The sequence below is a fragment of the Zerene cesonia genome, chromosome 11 (genome assembly GCF_012273895.1).
Source record: "Zerene cesonia ecotype Mississippi chromosome 11, Zerene_cesonia_1.1, whole genome shotgun sequence".
NCBI classification, from domain to species: domain Eukaryota; kingdom Metazoa; phylum Arthropoda; class Insecta; order Lepidoptera; family Pieridae; genus Zerene; species Zerene cesonia.
Genome location: NC_052112.1, coordinates 1,603,072 through 1,623,403, shown reverse-complemented (window position 1 = coordinate 1,623,403; position 20,332 = coordinate 1,603,072). Strand labels below are relative to the sequence as shown.

At 34.7% G+C, this 20,332-nt stretch overlaps 1 protein-coding gene across 1 annotated transcript in view; it reads left to right on the top strand.

Moving 5' to 3' along the window:
- LOC119829982 (neurogenic locus Notch protein) overlaps positions 1–20,332 on the top strand; it is a 127,421-nt gene that overhangs the window by 76,476 nt on the left and 30,613 nt on the right. The window contains exons 3-5 of the mRNA XM_038352770.1: positions 627–904; positions 5,517–5,861; positions 12,402–12,564. Coding sequence (XP_038208698.1) covers positions 627–904; positions 5,517–5,861; positions 12,402–12,564 — 786 coding nt within the window. The remainder of the gene's footprint in view (positions 1–626; positions 905–5,516; positions 5,862–12,401; positions 12,565–20,332) is intronic.

Sequence of the window (20,332 nt, the reverse complement as noted above, 5' to 3'; positions counted from 1 at the left end):
GAAAGCAAAAGCAATGTCTTTGATTTTAGTTGAGTTCTCTATCTCTACAAATATTATGAATACGAAAGTAACTCTGTCTGTCTCTTCTTCATACCTAAACCTCTAAAACGATTTCGATGAAATTTTATATAGAGATAGATTGAAACCCGAGAAAGGATATAGGATATATTTTTATCATTAAATCTATGAAATCCTTCGCGAACGGTAACTATGCGTGTAAAGACTGCATTTTCCATTAACACGGGAGAAACGTGGGCGGAACACTAGTCAGTTATAATTTATCCACCAGAACTTCAGATATCTTATATATAAAATTCTCGTGTCACAATGTTAGTCTCTATACTCCTCCGAAACGGCTTGACCGATTCCTCTGAAATTTGGTAAGCATATTGGGTAGGTCTGAGAATCGGCTAACATCTATTTTTCATACCACTAAACGATAAGAGTAAGGCAGAACAGCGTTTGCCGGGTGCAGCTAGTATATCTATAAACATTTACAATCAAATAACGGGAGAAACGTGGGCGGAAAACTAGTCAGTTATAATTTATCCACCAAAACTTCAGATATATATCTATAAACATTTACAATCAATTACAATTAATCTAATTAATTTAATTCGTTACAGCTGCACATCGCGCTACGCCGGCGAATTCTGCCAGCATCTCAACCCTTGCCACAGCGAGTCGAGCCCTCGCTGCCAGAACGGCGGCTCGTGCAGAGTGCGGCCGGGCGTGGGCGGCGGCCCTCCGTCCTTCGCCTGCGACTGCCCCCTCGGGTTCAGCGCGTCGCTCTGCGAGATACGGGTGCCAGCGGCTTGCGATTCTGCACCCTGCTTGAACGGAGCCACGTGCAGGCTGACGTCGCTGCATAGTTACGAGTGTGACTGTCCGCCTGGATATACTGGTATGAACTGCCTGCCTCTTTATTATATGTAGATATTTTAATAATGATTTAGGTTTTAAAAATTTTTATTTTTATTTCAGAGACTTGCTCCAAACAGGTCGATAATTTCATCATATAAAACTGACGTTATAAGTAACTCTAAAATTATCCATTTATTAAATTTATTTTACACACTAAACGCTCGACCCAGCACCGCTTGCATATCAAAGAAGCATCCAAAGTAAGAAAGAAAACAAGCTTTATTGCCAGACAACCTTAATTCAACCGGGATAAAAGTATCCTATCACCCAAGTCAGCTAATACCCTATCTGTATACAAATGTCATCAAAATCGGTTTCGTAGTTTCAGCATGGTTGACGGGCAAAAATCCAAACGCAAAAACATATTTATAATATTAGTGTGATAGTGTGATATCCCTGTTCTCGTTTCGTTTTACAACTACAATGTATAAATCAATATAACGTACTTTTAATACATACTAATAAATATTTCAATCAGTACGATACATGCGTAAACTGGATATGATTCATTCATATATCGTGGTCATTGTTTCATTCAAGACCTTTATGAATGTATATTAATTTGTTGCATTTGCTGATATAATACTACAATACATTGCTATTTAAGTGGTAATAAAAAATAACGAGATATCCAGTAACTGACAATTATATAGCTGTAAGTTACAACGTATCGGAAGATCTTATAATAAAGAACTGTTTTTACGTTATTTTAAATAGAGCATTGGTTGTTTTGATAAACTTAAGTTATTTTGTTTTAAAAAGAGATAAATCACATCACACTATATTAAACTAATATTAAATGAGAAAGTTTGTTTGTTTGGATGCTTGTCCGTCAATCACGCTGAAACTACTGATTTTGATGAAATTTGATACAGACCGGGTATGAGCTGACTTGAGCGATAGGATACTTTTTATCCCGATTGAATGCTCCCTTGGGACAAAACAGGAATCTTCACATCCGGGCGGAGCCGGGACGAGCTTCTAGTTGAGAAATAGTTTAATTGTTTTGTCAAAAAGAACTCAGTTTTCTATACGGTGGTAGAATTATATAATGGTAATATTTTATTATTAATTAATTATTACCACTTCGACCTTCGCCCATCGTTTCTTTAAGTCATCTCTTAGAAAGCAATTAGACATCTCACTACCAACGTCAGAACCTATCATATAACATCATTTCGTTTGTCCAATTACATAATAACCAAGCTTAATGCGATGTTATCAGACATGCACTTTGCCCTTCGATGCATTCGCTACCTCCGTTCAATTAATCTTTGTAAGTGACATTATAATAGCAATCTCGTTTGAAATATGATTGTATCATATTCTGCTGGCTAAGCCAACGGTTACACTGGTACTAGCGTTTTTATGACTACTAGAAATGTGGCAATTTTAATGATCCTACTAATCCTACTAATACTATAAATGCGAAAGTTTGTAAGGATGCGTGTGTGTTTATTGCTCTTTCATGCAAAAACTGCTGAACCGATTCCAATGAAATTTGGTATGTAGACAGCTGGATAACTGGGATAACATATAGGCAACTTTTTATCCCGATATTCCTACGGGATACGGACTTTCGCGGGTGAAACCGCGTGGCGCAGCTTCTATCTCATATATACAAATCTGTATGTGGTGAGATCAATTTTGAATTTAAAATGCAACTAAAAATTATTACATGTATACTTGTAAAGTTCACTGCAATATACATAACTAGCTGTTTCCCGCGGCTTCGCTCGCGTGGTGGCAAATAAGGAGTCGGCATACATGTCACATTTTTATTATAGCGCCATCTGTCGGAAATTATAAATTTTTGAGCGATTTAAATGCACAAACATTAATGGATCTTCTGAATGAAATTCTCTGGGAATCTTGGAGATTTCTCATTCATTTGAGTCTCTTTTTGTTCTTCAGAAATTATCTGCAGACACAAAATTCTTGAAATAGCCCCGTCCGAAGTGAAAGGAAGACAAAGAAACAAACAAATGAAAACACTTTCGCATTTGTAATATTTACAGTAAGCATAATCCTTATTGAAACCTGCAAATTGTAATAACTATAGGTAATTTTATACATGCAGTATGGTGTATTGTTATCCTTAAATAACAATGCTTGATCGTATTTTTGATGTCTTAGTAACTTGCAGTCAATATAACACCGGTTTATAAGATAGTTTAATATATAATACAGTTTAATTCTTTATTAGATACTCATTACGCTGCAGGTGGAAGCTTGTGTAAGCCTTAAAGAATTTACGTATCTCATTGCTCTGCTTCACTAAGAACTATTTTTGATTACCTTGTCGCTTAAGGTTTTCCTTATTATTAAAAAAAGATTATGTGAACTAGTGGAATAGCTCTTTGTCTCGTTTTTTTGTTGCATTTTAATGCAGAATTATGCGTACAACCTTTTTTAAAGTTAGTAAATTATGGTATTAACACAATTCATATTAAACTTAAGTTAAAAATAACAATTGTATTGTATGTTTGTAACGTTTTCACGCAAAAACCACTGGACCGATTTCAAAAATTCATACACCGTTAATAGCTGCAACATCACTGGCATAGGCTATATCTGTACCACGGGCCAAGCCGGGGCGAAAATCAAGATATACGGAAAGATTTCAAAACCGTGATCTCTAAGTACGATAGGACATAGGATGGGCGAAGCTGGGACGCATCGCTTGTGAAATAAAACATGGTACCCACTCTATGTTACTTCTATCAAAGAATATGATTTACCTTGCAGTATATTCAGCCTTGTAGCAATAATAAGATTTATCCGTATATATATAGTTTTATACTCGTTGCGTAGTTCGTTTGTTAATCAAATCTGTCCCCAATGTAGCAGCAATTATACTAACCAACGGAATTTCTTGTTCGCTTCGTGTAATTAAATAAACGTTTTCCTTTATCTTGATATGAAAGCTTTGATAATTGTTGATTACTGGCGTTATTGTAAACTGGTAATTAAATGATCACGCTTAAATGTCTGTTTCGATGTCAGAATTGTGCTGTATTTTTAGTTTAGGACTTTCTAACAGTTAAGAATACGATTACATTAATTATAATATTAACGATTACATTAATAAATAATTCTTGACCATAATGTCAAAGTTCAATAATGTAGTATGGCTATTATTATATTTAGCACCTTCGCAGCTGTTTAGATGCAAAATTATTACTAATTTTAAAGTCAGTTGAGAATTATAAAAAATCTCTTTTATAGCCTATATATAGTAATTTGCTCAAATAGCAAATATGAACAGAAATATAAACAGACACACGTAGACAATTAATCTATACATCGTGTCGTTAATCAAACATTTACACAGCAAGTACCAGAAATTAAAACGCGCGTGAAAATACAAGCATTCCTCACTCAATATATTTGCTTATCAATTAATTCCATCGGACACTCGCGCAGAGCAAACAGACATTAATTGAGCGTGTTTGCTTGATTAGTGTACCAGTATAGCAATTGGTGACGAATTTTGTGCTTGGGCAATCAGTGAATCTTGGGATGATATGGTTTGTTTGCGACGGAATATTTCGTGATGCTTTAAATGATGAAATGAGAGATAAAAACATGCGCTTTGATGTTATTTTTTATAGAAATATTGATATAGTATGGTTGGTGTAGGAATAACGATAAATAATGTTTTTAAAGGTATGGTATAAGATGTTAGCTTGGAAGCTTTCCATCTAATTAAACAAATTTTATGTAATTTTTCATTCACGTAATCAAAATATGATTAATGTAAGTTTTACTAATAAATACAAGCTTTAATATTTGAATAGGCGTTGGCGAAGATTATATTAACTTAATTATTCTACGACTTTAATTAAATTGTAATAATAAACCTAGCTTGCTACTGTTCTAAGAACTAATGCGCAATTAAAGAAGAATTCGTTCTGATATTATAAATAATTACCGTTTTCCTCAAACATAAATTCAGTCGACATAATATTGTCTTTCTAATGAGATATTCAAATTTATAGTTAAATGAATACCAATGAAGCATATCACATTGATGAATGGGCGATAGTTTTGTACCAATGTTTCGAGAAATTTCACACGTAGACCAATCAAGGATTTGAATATAAATTATGTGAACGATACATTGGTGTCCTGTTTTATGGTAAAGTTTATGTATATTGACTTGTGAAGTTTTATTAAATTGCTTGAAATGAAATGCCGGCAACAAATTTAATTTTTGTTCAGCAGTCACAGGGCAGTTCGTCCGACTTAATCTATAAGAGTTTGTACTTAATCTCAGATCAAACAAGGAATAAACTAGATTATATACACGTTCGTGTATTTTATATAGTGACAGTTTTGCCTCAAAGTTTCGATAGCCTAATTTATGTTATTATAATTTTCTGTACGGTAGATAACGTAGACGATCAAATTATCTGCTTAAGCTTTTTAGTGAGTGGATTTATCTAAAATCACATGATGACGTAATGCTCCTCTTATTTTTCTTTCTAGTCTAGTTATGTTATGTATGCTTTCTAGTCTAGTAGTTAACAAATGGAACCGTTATTTATATAGCTCATATATTAAGAAATTCACTCCAATCCTTGTTACAGGCGACGAATGCTCCCACGAGGACCACTGCGCCTCCCAGCCCTGCCGGAACGGGGGCCGTTGCGTCGCTGACAATACAACGGCCGCTGGCTACTCCTGCGTCTGCCCGCCGGGCTTCACCGGCTCGCGATGTACTGAGGACGTTGTGGAATGTTCCAGCGGCACGGGGCCGTGCCACCACGGCCGGTGCTTCAACACCCACGGGTCCTATACCTGTGTGTGTGAGCCGGGGTACACGGGGCGGGATTGCGACGCGGAGTACGTGCCGTGCGAGCCGTCGCCATGCTTGCACGGCGGACGCTGCACCCCCTTGGACCAGCTGCGGTACGAATGCGACTGTCCTACTGGTGAGTACATTTGAATATTTTTGGCAATGGTGGATCGACTGATGGTAAACGCTACCATTGCCCATGAACGTTTGGAAACGCGTTCGTATAGTAAAAAGGACATCCGCATAATACTCGTTCTGATTTTCGAGATAAGATCTATCCTATGTCCTTTCTCAGGTCTTGGTTATTATTATCCAAATTAGTACAGTGGTTTAGGCGTGAAGTAGTGACAGACAGATAGATATATGGATTATGTCATGTAGATATTAACAAAATACTTAGTTCCCAGTCTAACATCGTACCACAATCTAGATATAGTATAATTGAACACTAACCAGATCATTTCTGTACATAATGTCTTTTTCAAAAAGAGCAATTACTATACAATATGGATGTTCTACAGATCCCAAAACAATGGTTAGATATTTTCTGTTTGTCTGTTTGTATGTGCCCCTATCACGTATAAAGCCCATGGCAGTGTTTGACAAATAAAAAAATAAACAATTGATAAGATATGACGACTTCTAGATACCTCGTAAGTCGTAAAGATGTCATACAGCCTCTTCTTCGATTGTCAAGAAATTTTGTAATCCACGCGAGGAAAGCCACGGGTGAAAATATACTTGGAATATAAACTGAGCGCTTGTAAATTGTAATTCGAACTCTCCCTTCTAATATAGTTTAATCTTAGTTCGATCTAAGGTTTCTCGAATCTGCGCTAGGCCCTATGTACACCTATTAAAATATTATATTTTTATATCTTATATATCACTAGCTGCGGTTCGCGGTTTCACCCGCGTCAGTCCGTATCCCGTAGGAATATCGGTATAAAAAGTAGCCTATATGTTATTCCAGTTGTCCAGCTGTCTACAACTAACAAATAACTAAACAAACTAAATCTGACAAACACACACACATCCTTACAAGCTTTCGCATTTATAATATTAGTAGCATAGCATAATACCTACGCTTGCATGTTTATATCAAAATAAATGTCGCCAAATTGATTACATGAAGCGAAATAATAGTTTATATATTGCTTATTAAGACATCTCAATAAACAACAACTTAGCAATTAATTAAATTTAGAAGAATTTGTAACCTACGTCCAAATTACAAGCTAAAACATGACTAAAACACATTACGATAAGCATTCATTTGACTATATAGACAAGCATAGACAATAAAGAATAGTTTTCACCACTAATAAGAGGCCATAAACACACCTAGTTCCTTTAGTTAGAACGTAGCCGCGGGCCGGAGCGAGTGGGACGGAGATATCGTCCATCTCACATATTTTAATGCGTCCAAACTATTTTGCAACAAGTCCAAAGATTATTTAAGATGTAGTACTTCTATTTTGATGCAGCAACAGAAGATTTTTTGACAATAAATACCATTTTAAATTTACCATTTATCATTATTATAAAAATAACTAGCATTCCGCCCGCGGCTTTGTTCGCGTAGTCACGGGTAAGATAGACTCGGGGCGTTACCGACAAAGTTCCCGTTCCCGTTACATTTCCGGGATAAAAACTATCCTATGTCCTTTCTTGGGTCTAAAACTATCTCTGTACCAAATTTCAACCTAATCGGTTTAGCCATTCTTGAGTTATAAATAGTGTAACTAACACGACTTTCTTTTATATATATAGGATAATAGAAGATTTTTTGACAATAAATACTAAATTATTTTAGACCTGAAAATGTATTATAAAACACCAAATGTTAATAGCGTTTTCGCGGTGTTCGCGCGCTGTAACCTACATCATTCATAATACATATTTATCAATCAATTCATGAATTCTCTGTACTTAAAACCTTCTGAATCTTTAAACCCCACACAATATGAAATATTATATAGATGTTATGATAGTGAAAAATCAATTGAGATACTTGTCTTCGCCAGGGTATTTTTTTTTTATTATATACGTATTAATTGTAGGTATTGAAGAAAATAATGTCAAGCGTAAACAACGATGTTTTTCATGTAGTTTTGTAGGTACATATTCATCGTTGCGTGTATATAATTAAAGAAACCTTATACAAGACAAAAGACACACGAAATCCAGCTAAAATCTCGTATAATACAAAATTTTAATTGAATAAAAATCTAGCACGACTATTAGTTTTTTGTCCAGCCGCCTTCATTCACACGCTATCCAACGCGCAAAACGTAATATTGCGTGTCTGTTTCATTATTCTTTGACCCCATGCCCTGAGGCGACCACGACTGAACTAGATATAGGATACATAGATTATGACCGCGTTATAGATGTGTACATTGGTAAATATTCATTTTATAGCGCTATCTCATAACTCGTTTTGAGTGTGATTTATCTACTTGGTTATGTTTATTCGTTTTAAAATGCATGCCGGTTAATATTATACATCTCGTATCCTATCCTTCTAATGTTATAAATGCGAAAGTTTGTAAGGATGTGTGTGTGTTTATTGCTCTTTCACGCAAAAACTACTGAACCGATTGCAATGAAATTTGGTACGTAGACAGCTGGACAACTGGAATAACATATAGGCAACTTTTTAACGCGATATTCCTACGGGATACGGACTTACGCGGGTGAAATCGCGGGGCGCAGCTAGTATTATATAAATGTTTGGTAAGGAATGCAGTGAAGAAATAAAAATATTTACCAACTTATTAGTAAACATAAAACTTAAGAACGTAAATCACACATTTAAGTTATTGTGACTAACAAAAAACTACATACAGTTCCCACAATTCAAGTACTTACTTAGCGATAACTTAATTTGCTTCAAGTTAACGCTTAGGCGTTGATTAATATGGGAATATTGTGTCTGACCTTATTGTTCGATAATTGATAGTTAACTTACAATAACGCGTGTTTGGAATATATTCCGATAACATCGGGACGTTTGTATGTTTGGCTCTATGTTGATCAGCAAGTGCTGATCGTGAAAATTCATTCAGACAATTCCTTGTCTCATACACGTTTTAAATGAAGTTTGTTTTAAAAATAGTGTAGTTTTTAAATGGGTTTATTATTGAAATGTATACTTATAAAAATCATATTTAAGAATACATTAATTCGTCTATTTCTGAGGATTCGTACGGTGTCGCTTTTATATCTTCATAAGCTGCGCCCCGCGGTTTCAGCCGCGTAAGTCCGTATCCCGTAGAAATACCGGGATAAAACTGCCTATATGTTATTCCAGTTGTCCAGCTGTCTACGTACCAAATTTGATTGCAATCGGTTCAGCAGTTTTTGCGTGAAAGAGCACACATCCTTACAAACTTTCGCATTTATAAAATTAGTGGGATAGGGTAGGAAGTAGGATAGGATTTATAAGAAGAATTGATTTAAATTTCAATTGTTATTTGATTTGAATTGGAAATATATTATAAAACAAGTAAGTGTGTCCCGCATAACCACCAAAAAAGACGTAACCAACGACATCTCTTCCGTTCCAAATTCTGGTATAATTATTCAATAAACTACTTTATAAATATAGGATTCTAATCCGACCCCACACGTTACATTTCAATTGTTACAAAAACGCTATAACGTTACTAATAAATCAAATTGCGTACATTACGCTAATATTGATAATTTCGGGAAAGCACGACCTTTGACTTGCCCAAATTGCTCTTACACTATAATATCTACACACACTACGACATAATACTTAATTTCACACAAAAATCGACTTAATTTGACGGGAGCTATGAACGTAATTCGCTTGACACCGATTCGCTAAGACGTTATTTCGTGAGCTTTAATTCATGTTTTATTATCGTATGAAACAAATAAATGCTGTCAGTGTGGCAATCCTTATTATTTTAAACGCTTTAGATTTCAACAGACATTTTTATTTTGTAGTATAACACACATATAGTAATGCCATCCTATGAAGATTAGTTATGTGTATTCAATTAATAGGTCTATTTATATATTTTACTAGCTGCACCCGGCAAACGCTGTTCTGCCTTACTCTTATCGTTTAGTGGTATGAAAAATAGATGTAAGCCGATTCTCAGACCTACCCAATATGCTTACCAAATTTCAGAGGAATCGGTCAAGCCGTTTCGGAGGAGTATAGAGACTAACATTGTGACACGTGAATTTTATATATAAGACGAGAATTTTATATATAAGATGTATGTATAAAACATTGTTAAAATACGTATTGATCTGATTCAAATATTTCGTAATTGTCTTATAATATAAAGTCTTCATTAATCACAATTTATATTGTATTTACAACAATTCTATTGTTTTAAATTACATTAATCAAAAATATTTCTAATTTTTTTTCTTCTCTTTTCTCATGTACAAACTAACATCGTGTTATCCGTTACTTATGGCAACCCTATTTACTAAATTAATGTTAACCATATGACGAACTCATAAAAACAAACCTGCTGAGATAGTTTTAATGAGCCACTTCTCTAAACACATGTTTAATGAATTATTAAACGGGGACGTAGGGTTGCCACACGCATATAAGTTAATATATGTATGTGTGCGTGTTGTTGCGTTTGTCCGTAGTTGTTAATGCCAGTCAATGTAAACGTCATGTATACATGTGATATACTGGTAAACAAATTTACACTATTTTTAGTTAGCACATGGTATAGAAAATAATGTTTTCTGTTCACGTGATAATTATCTAATTCTTACAGAACTATTATTCAATCAACTGTTTTTGGTCTCTCACTTCGTCTCTACTAACAAATAAAAAAAGACCCTTTTAAGTTTTTCCAATATTAATTAATCTGTGTATCCAAACAATCGCTTTATTGATCAACAAACACATAAACTTTCATATCATATCTACCTACTACAGATTATATTGACAGCCCTATTGGCTTGAATCCCAAAATATCTGTGACAGCTTCCGTATATTAATTATTTATCCGACGTGGGAAAGGAGTGTGTCGACACTCTCACAACAATATGTTAATCGCGTCACATATCTTCAAACAAATGTATTGATTTTCTTTAATTTAATCAGAGTTCCAAGGCATTTGCACTTGGTACAAACTTAAAGTAAGAACAAAAAAATGAAATAAAAAAAAATTCAATATTAAAAAAAAATCTTTCCATTAAAGTGGACCATAATAAAAAAAAGAAAATTTTATGTTCACTACTTATTTATCAATCATATTTTTCTGTTAACCAAACTTTATTATACCCATTTATTTTTTATAAAACGTGTTTATTCTTAATAATTTAAAACTTGACTAATCAATTGGTATATCAATATGTCTAATAGGTATAAAGCCTACCAGATTCTGTTTTTAAATTCGAAATATCAGGTTGGACATATCAATCAGAGAGTGAATTTTCTGTAACATTATTAGTGGATTCAAATCTAAATTTCAAGTTAAACCTGTTGTAGATTGAGTTGCCACCGCTGATTTATTTCTATAGAATACGTGGAAAATATTATGAGGATGTTTGTATCTATGTTATTAAACCAAAAACCATTGTACAATTCCATTTATATACAATGTTGCCAGTACCAAATTAATAGGATGGCTTTATAAATCTGTATAAATAGTTAAGTTTAAAGCTATTTGTGAAAAATTCCGCTCAAAACGTGTTGTTAAATTGATAGGTTTATAAATAAGTCTTTTAACTGTTTAGTACGCACTGCTATTATCATTATATATATAACTAGCTGCGCCCCGCGGTTTCACCCGCGTAAGTCCGTATCCCGTAGGAATATCGGGATAAAAATAGATGTTGGCCGATTCTCAGACCTACCCAATATGCTTACCAAATTTCAGAGGAATCGGTCAAGCCGTTTCGGAGGAGTATGGCAACGAAAACTGTGACACGAGAATTTTATATATATAGATTGGCGCTATAATATAATCAATAAAACCTCTGGTATCTACCATTATTTACCAGTAAGATATATCGCTAGATTATGTACCAATAATTTATTTCAACATTTTTATACCTACGTTCAAGATTTCGCGCTTCTTTTTAAATTCCAATTTTAAACAGTCGCTAAAGCTCACCATTCACGTGTACACAAAAACAGGCTTTTTCCATTAAATGTTTGACATCTGCTCAATTTTGCTTATTCACATAGCGTGACGTCACTCGCTGACAGATTTAAAGCATATTTCGCTCTGTGGATACATGTGGTCGTGGGAATATGAGTTGTGTGCCCCGTTGTTTCAATGTTTTCAACACTTAATTAGAGCCTATCGTGCTTAAGTACGCTAACATATGAAAGTAACGTGAAATGGCTGGGTATTTAAATTTGGAACACTGGTTAATTTGTGGGATTTCATTGTCCGATTCGAGGCAAATGAATATGAAAATCTTAGTATTTTCTTGTGTTTGATTTTACACGAGTATTATTCATTTAGAAATAAAAAACTTTTTGACGGATTTTAAACGCGTTTTATTCATTATATTACGGTCTCCCCGTGACCACGCTCGCTGTAAAGTGTTCGAAACGTCGGGTTAATAATATAATGAATAAATCGCGTTTAAAATCCGTTAAAAAGTGTTTAATTTCTAAGAAAACGTTATAAAAACAACATTTGTTCAACAGGATACCGAGGCCAAAATTGCGAGATAGACATCGACGACTGTCCGGGGCATTTGTGTCAAAACGGCGCGACATGTATTGATGGACTCAACTCGTATACATGCGAGTGTCCCCCGACTTTCACTGGGACGCTGTGCGAAACGGATGTGGATGAGTGCGCTTTGAGGTAAGTTTTTTTTTTATTTCATTCATTATCTGTGCTCAAATCTATACTAATTTTATAAAGCTGAAAAGATTGGGTGTTGTTGGGAACTACTGATTTTAATTGCAAAACTGTTTTTATAACAGATAGTCTTTTTATCATGCAGTTTTTAGTATAAAACTATGACCTGAAGGAGCGGATGCGGCGATACCTGGTTACTATATTTATTCTGTGGAACACAGCTATAAAACGCAAAAAAAAAAACTCAAAAAAGTCCTTTTTAATTTAAAAAATATCAGTCACAGTCACATTTAAAAGAACTTCACCGTAATTAACATGTATCTTATATAAATCAAAACGTTATTTTATAGAAAACGTCACATAGAGAACTCGATTTAAATCCGTTATAAACTACAACTATTGTTACACGGGTACATCCGAACTTATGAATACACGCCTTCTCACAAAAACGACCATTAGGCTAGACGCCATGTGCGCGGTCACTGCCCTCTTGAGGACTTATTTTGTAATTAACACCCGATATTTCAATAGCAGATGAATTTAATCACTGTTTTATTATTATTTAAGTGTGAGAAACGCGGCATATAGCTGTTTCGTTTGGTTGGATCTTGTAAAAAACTCTGTTAAATGCTACTAATATTATAAACGCGAAAGTAAAGTATTAGATGTATGTTATTCTTTCACGCGAAAACTGCATATCGTATCTGTATGAAATTGGTACAGAGATAGATTATACTCTGAATTGTCACAAATCTACTTTTTACTCGGGTACCGCGCGAGTGACGCCGGGAAACAGCTAGTTAATGTATAAAACTCAAAGGTGACTGCCTGTCTAACCTATCAGCGCACAGCTCAACCTATTGGACTAATCGGGCTGAAATTCGCTAATGAATGATTTTGATTAATCTTCCCCCAAAGCGATAATTAGAGGACGATTGTACTATGAAAATGTATTTTGACCACGCGGTCGAAGCTGCGGCGAACAACTAGTTTAGACATAATTATCGAAGGCTTTTTACAATCAGTTTATTCAAAAGATTAATCGAGTATTAATTATTATTTTATAGAGTAAGGGTCGGTCTATTTCCTGCTATGGTTCCTTAAAATAGTTTCTTAAGAAAATAATGTTTAGACTATAAGGGACTTTATCAGCAATTATGTAATTAAAATTTATTTATTAAATGACTGAAAGGGTTACGAGATACGCTTAAGATGACTGTTTTATAATAACAGCAAATTAAAGGACAGATTAATATGAAACTACATGAATGTAATTTCAGTAGGAGATTAATTCATATTTAATGGAGTAAAAAAACTTATTACGTACGTTCGCACGACCATTCTTACGTCTTACGGTATCTTGGTAAATGGATATTTATCGAGAAAGTGATTTAAAACCATGAGTTTTTCATTATCTTTGTTATGTCGGTTTTCACTAATTGTAAGAAAGCGATAATATGTCATACGAACAGATATTTATTAATGACTAGCTGCGCCTCGCGGTTTCACCCGCGTAAGTCTGTATCCCGTAGGAATATCGGAATAAAGAGTGTGTTATGTGTTATTCCAGTTGTCCAGATATCTACGTACCAAATTTCATTGCAATCGGTTCACTAGTTTTTGCGTGAAAGAGTGACAAACGTCTATTAAGAAATGTATGTACACACATCCATCCATACTTAACTTTCGCTTTTATAATATTAGTAAGATTGCCTACACCAATCATTTCTTATTAAATGATAAAAATTTAGTACATGTAATTAGTGTTCAATTAGTAAAGATCAACATACAATTTAGAATAATTGAACTTACGGACATTGAAATAAAAAAAACCTTGTTAAAAGACTTTTCCCATAATTATTTGTAATAGTAGAAATCATTATATAGATAGCGTTGACCCACAAATATCATCCATAATAGGTCCTCAAAGGCTTGTTAAATGTCATATAACATTCATTTATATTATAATCGTTAATTAATACAAAAAGCTATCGGATGTAATACCGTCGATGTATGCCACCTACGACCTCTATGTTAATAACCTTATAGCTTATTAATATTTTCAAAAAAATTCCCCCGCAGACCACAGGACCTCCGGATTTGGTTTTAAAACGTACAAAAATACACCCTATGTCCACTTATTAAGGTTCAAATCAAGAACTACAGCCTAGTCTATTCTTTAAGCCGCCGTGCATCTTCTTTTTTATATTATCATCTTCCAATGAATCCGCAGCAATCTAATTTCGTTCTTATATACAGTACCAGAGAGTTTAAATGTTCTTATTTTGTTATCCAAACAATTCCTTCGAAATCATCTCACCTGATAATTGATTTCATACTTTATGCGGGTCGTGTAGGGTGCTTTTTACGGTGATGGGATTGTGTCATCCTATCCCAAACCAACAGATAATGCATGCTCAGTGTCAGGTTTCTATAGTTTTTATACTTTTTATATTCTGATGGTGTCCATTGAAGTGTGACAGGGAACATTTTGGTTATATTTAGGTGGGATTTTGAATTTGGACATCAATTTGAAGTAATATTAAATAAGTACTGTAATATATTTAGTAAAGTAAAATAATATAGTAGCAATCTACGGAGCAGCTACGACAAATGAGAGTTTTTGATCCTAAATATAGTTGAAAAACTGCTTCATTATGATTAAGATGAATAACAACCATATTTAATTGAACAAGCTTACATTTTTTTTATGTCATAGCGGGCAACTGAGCTGGTGGTTCACCTGATGGTAAACGGTCGCCACCGCCCATGAACATTCGCAGAGGCTCAACCCTCTGAGAATCTGCTGCCCGCTTTTAAGGGATAATCTCTTATAAGGATAGGATTGATGACTGGAAAGATGGAATGGATTGGGAAGGGATCGGAGAAGGAAATAGGCCTGATGATTGTATGTTTGACAATGAGGATCTTTCACACCCTATTATAACTCCTACCAGTTTTCACATTAAAAAGTATGGTAGGCTAGGCTAGGCTCAGACACCTCTGCCAAAGTTTCATGGGCGGTGATCGTTTACCATCAGGCGAACCACCAGCTCAGTTTCCCGCTATGACAAAAAAAAACCTCACAAATTACCCATATCTCAACAGATCTTCAATAAAACTGTACATTGAACTATAAATACACTGCGACATTATTGAAATGCCATCTTAACTCCCTGTTTATTCATGAATCGGTTTTGGAGTTATTTTATTAATTACCACGCCAGATAATTATCGTAGTTGCTTCTAATGGTTCTGATAAGAGCGCCGGTAGCACTGCGGGGATCGTTATATAAATTTAAATTTGAAGCTGTCGATACTGATCGGCTTAAGGTTTATATGGGGTATCTTTGAATTAGAGATTCGGAAGCTCGAGAGCCTATTGACGATTCTTGATAGGGTTTTATGGAATTGGACCAACTGAAACTTAATAGTTTAATAAGCTTTTATATATTTATTTTTGTGGAAATGTGTATGTAGGTATATTTTATAGTTATTTTAATTGGAACATCTCTTGATAAACGTAGGGTATTTATTCATCATTCATCATCAGCCCATATATGTTCCCACTGCTGGGAAACAAGCCTCCTATGAGGGGTAGGGGCTTATGATTATATTCAATAACATATGCATTTTATAAATTGGAAACTAATCGCCTCTTATTTACTTTAATATTATAAAGAGGAAATCTTTGTATTTTGTATGTTTGTTACATAATCACGCAAAAACTGCAGGATCGATTTCAAAAATTCTTTCACCATTGGAAAGCTGCAATTTCACTGAATGATATATACTGTATACGTACCACGGGCGAAGCCGAGGCGAACAGCTAGTTTATCTATATATTTACTATTCTTATTCGCATTCGAACCGCTAAATTTATTTGGATAAATTCTATTTTTTTTCTCATTCTTCGCCGGCTTCATTCTACACATTTTTGTATTTCTGTCTCTTACCTGTCGTTTTTCCGTTGCATCAGGTTTGAAATCACAACGATTCTAAAGAAGTTTCACTTCAACAAAGTCAATGGAATGTTACAGTAATTTGTATGCCCGATAACTTGAAGTGCAGCCGAAGCCGCGGCATATAGCTAATAGACAGAACCATTACAGCAGATCATTTGTTACTGCCACCGGTAGCGCATCAGTATTCAATTTCGTATCTATTACGCATTAATCAATGATCATGCGTTGCTCCCTAGTTTCTTTGCCTTAACTAGCCGCTCGCTCCGGTTTCGCTCGCTGTAAAACTTATATCTTAACACATAGCACCTGGATGACCGAGCTTTGCTCGGTATTTTGTTTTTTGTTGTTTTAACTTTAATTCGCCAAAAATAGTATTATTATTCGCCAATAGTTGTCAGGAAGAGTCATAATAAATTGGGACTACTCAAACGCCTCCTATTTGTTAAAAAAGTAATAAAGTAAGTGTATATATATATATATATATAAGAATTGCTCGTTTAAAGATATAACATATATAAATCTCGTGTCACAATGTTTGTCGTCAATGGACTCCTAAACCACTTAACCGATTATAATAAAATTCGCACACCATGTGCAGTTCGATCCAACTTGAGAGATAGGATAGTTTAAATAATTTTAATTACGATAAATGACAACCCGGGCGGAGCCGGGGCGTGCAGCTAGTGTTACTATGTAAATGTGTAGCTAGTGTAAAGGAATTACTAAAAACGGCCCAGTAGTTTATACGTAACGAGCAAATAATTAAAACATTTCGCTTTAAGTATATTAATTTAGGTTATATTGGCGTCTAGAATACCTACGTATATATTTATATATCGTTCTGATCTAGCTTAAATCATTTGAATGTGAAATAGACGAATCACTAATTACGTATATTCTTCTGTGAGGGTGTGGTACTTCCCCGGTGCCCAATCGTGCTCGACTCCCACATACTAAATACTGTTGTACTAAATATTATTGTATTTTAATACACATTTGTACTTTGGCGTTAAATCTAATATATAAAATTCTCGTGTCACAGTTTTCGTTGCCATACTACTCCGAAACGGCTTGACCGATTTTGATGAAATTTTTTATGCTTATCCGGTATCTATGAGAATCGGCCAACATCTATTTTTCATACCCCTAAATGATAAGAGTAAGGCAGAACAGCGTTTGCCGGGTCATCTAGTAAATAAATAAAATAATGAGAACAATATATAAAGTAGAGAAATCAAGGAAGGATGGCAGTATAACAGAACGATTTAAACTCAATAAGTAAGTTTATTACCTCCAAGTAATTTATAACTCCAGCCGACTACCGACTCTGTTTGTTTAATGATCTGTCCGCTGCGAGAGAACTTTCCAGATATTTTAATTAATTCAACATATTCCGATATTTGTTATTGTGAGTGGGACCTTAGGCGTTTTAATTACGCTTAGATTTAACTCGCGGTTTTCCGTATCATAGGCAGGGACCTCTTTTACTGTTACCTCTTAAGTATTCCAGAAATAACACAGTTAGCGCATGAGCGTAGGGCTGTGGGGCCCTGGGTTCGAATCCCGATAGGGACGGACAAAAAATTGTCTGGGTCTGGCAGGACACAGAAGGCTGATCACCATCCACAAAGAAAATTGATCAAACAGATGGGAGTCCTGTGTTCGAATCCCGGTGGGGACGGACAAGAAATTTTCTCGGCGTGGCAGGACAGGGAAGGATGATCTCCTACATGTCCATAAAGAGAATCGATTAAAAATATGAATACCATCTGCCCCATACCCCACTAATGGACACGGTTTTTCACATCTTATACTTTTATATAATCTTATACCCAACATTCGATAAAAGCGTATGTAAATATCATTCAAATATTACGTGTGAATTTTTAGCGCATTTAACTACCTTAAGCCTTTTAACCTTAATTAACCTTATGCGTTTATTACACTTTATAAATATACCAGTTGACCGTCTCAACTCCAATATTGTTTTCATGGATTTTTACTGTTGTTTTAAGTGAGAACAGTGTCACCTACTTATCAGAAATAAGGGTGTCGTCACTGGCTTCAGTGGAACCTTTAGAATAATATTCCATCACTATTAATAGCTTTTAGCATATTTAAAATCACAATTTAGAAAGATAGCAATAATAGTATTTTCTTGTGTTTGATTTTACGCGAGTATTATATATTTAGAAATTAAAAACTTTTTAACGGATTTTAAACGCGATTTATTCATTATATTATTAACGCAACCTCTCGAACGCTTTACAGCGAGCGTGCTCACGGGGAGACACCTCAGTCTCCCCGTGACCACGCTAAAGTTTTTAATTTCTAAAAGATAGCAATAAGACATACAAACCACTTGAAGTAGTTAACAATGACAATGCAACATTTGTAGTACAATTTCGCTTTTTCAAAGATTGCTTACAAGATAATATTCGCGAAGGTATATGATAATAAAAAGACGATGAAACAAACCGATTTTCAGCTATGAGAGGAAGGGTGACTTTATTTACTCTTTAAAATGTACAGTTATCCGCGCCTTCGCAGGCGTTAAATTCGGAGGAGTGTAATAGATGCTATCACTCTATCACACTAATATTATAAATGTGACAGTTTGTTTGTTTGGATGTTTGTCCGTCAATCACGCTGAAACTACTGCGGACTTTGATGAAAATTAATATACAGACAGGATACTTGGACAGCTGACTTGGGTGATAGGATTTTTATCCCAATTAGATGCTACCTTGGGATAAAACAGGAATCTTGATATCTCTTTAATCACTGTATCTATTTAAGAAACCGCATAAAAATCTGCTACGTAGTTTAAAGATTTAAGCATACATAGGGACATGGGGATAGAAAAAGCGTCTTAGTTTTATACTACGTAATGATAACAGTAGTAACATCCATGTTCTAGCTTATCCAAGGTACCGTACAGAATATTCCTTCAACGATCAAGAAAATGTATGATTGATGATAATAACACTGCTGACGACTGCAGCGTTTCCGTGTTCATCATAAAGGGCTGTATAATCTAGCTTTTTCTAACAATTGGTTTGGAAATGTTTAAGGAAACGCTATTACTTCTGTGGATGGTGATTTAAATCCTACTAGTCCTACTAATATTATAAATGCGAAAGTTTATAAGGATGTGTGTGTGTGTTTGTTGCTCTTTCACGCACAAACTACTTAACCGATTGCAATGAAATTTGGTACGTAGACAGCTGGATAACTGGAATAACATATAGGCAACTTTCTATCCCGATATTCCTACGGGATACGGACTTTCGCGGGTGAAACCGCGGGGCGCAGCTAGTAGGAACAAAAATATATCAAGAATTATCTCTCTATAATGTCAGTCCATTAAATTGTAAATTAAATTGAGCTCGTAGGCAGAAAAATGTCTATTGAAATAAGATAACTACTATTTCGTGAAGATGGAATGTCGGTAGTCGGAAATGAGTAATATCATATGCGATACTGTATTACTAATCCATGATATCATTAAGGTTTTTTTGTCATTTAAATTGTCTTCGATTCGTAGAATACATTTTTGTTTCATAATGAAACAACGCAACGGATTTTGATGGGGTTTTGCCCGCGGTCTCGCACGCGTTAAATTCGTAGTAGTTTAATAGATGTTATTACACATATAACCTCTTTAATCACTCTATGAAAACTATACCCCATCTAAATCCGTTGTGTAGTTTTTAAGATTTAAACATACATATATATATATATACCTAGTCTTGCCATAAATATTGTAATAAAGAAAAAAGAAAATTGTTAACTGCAAATAACAT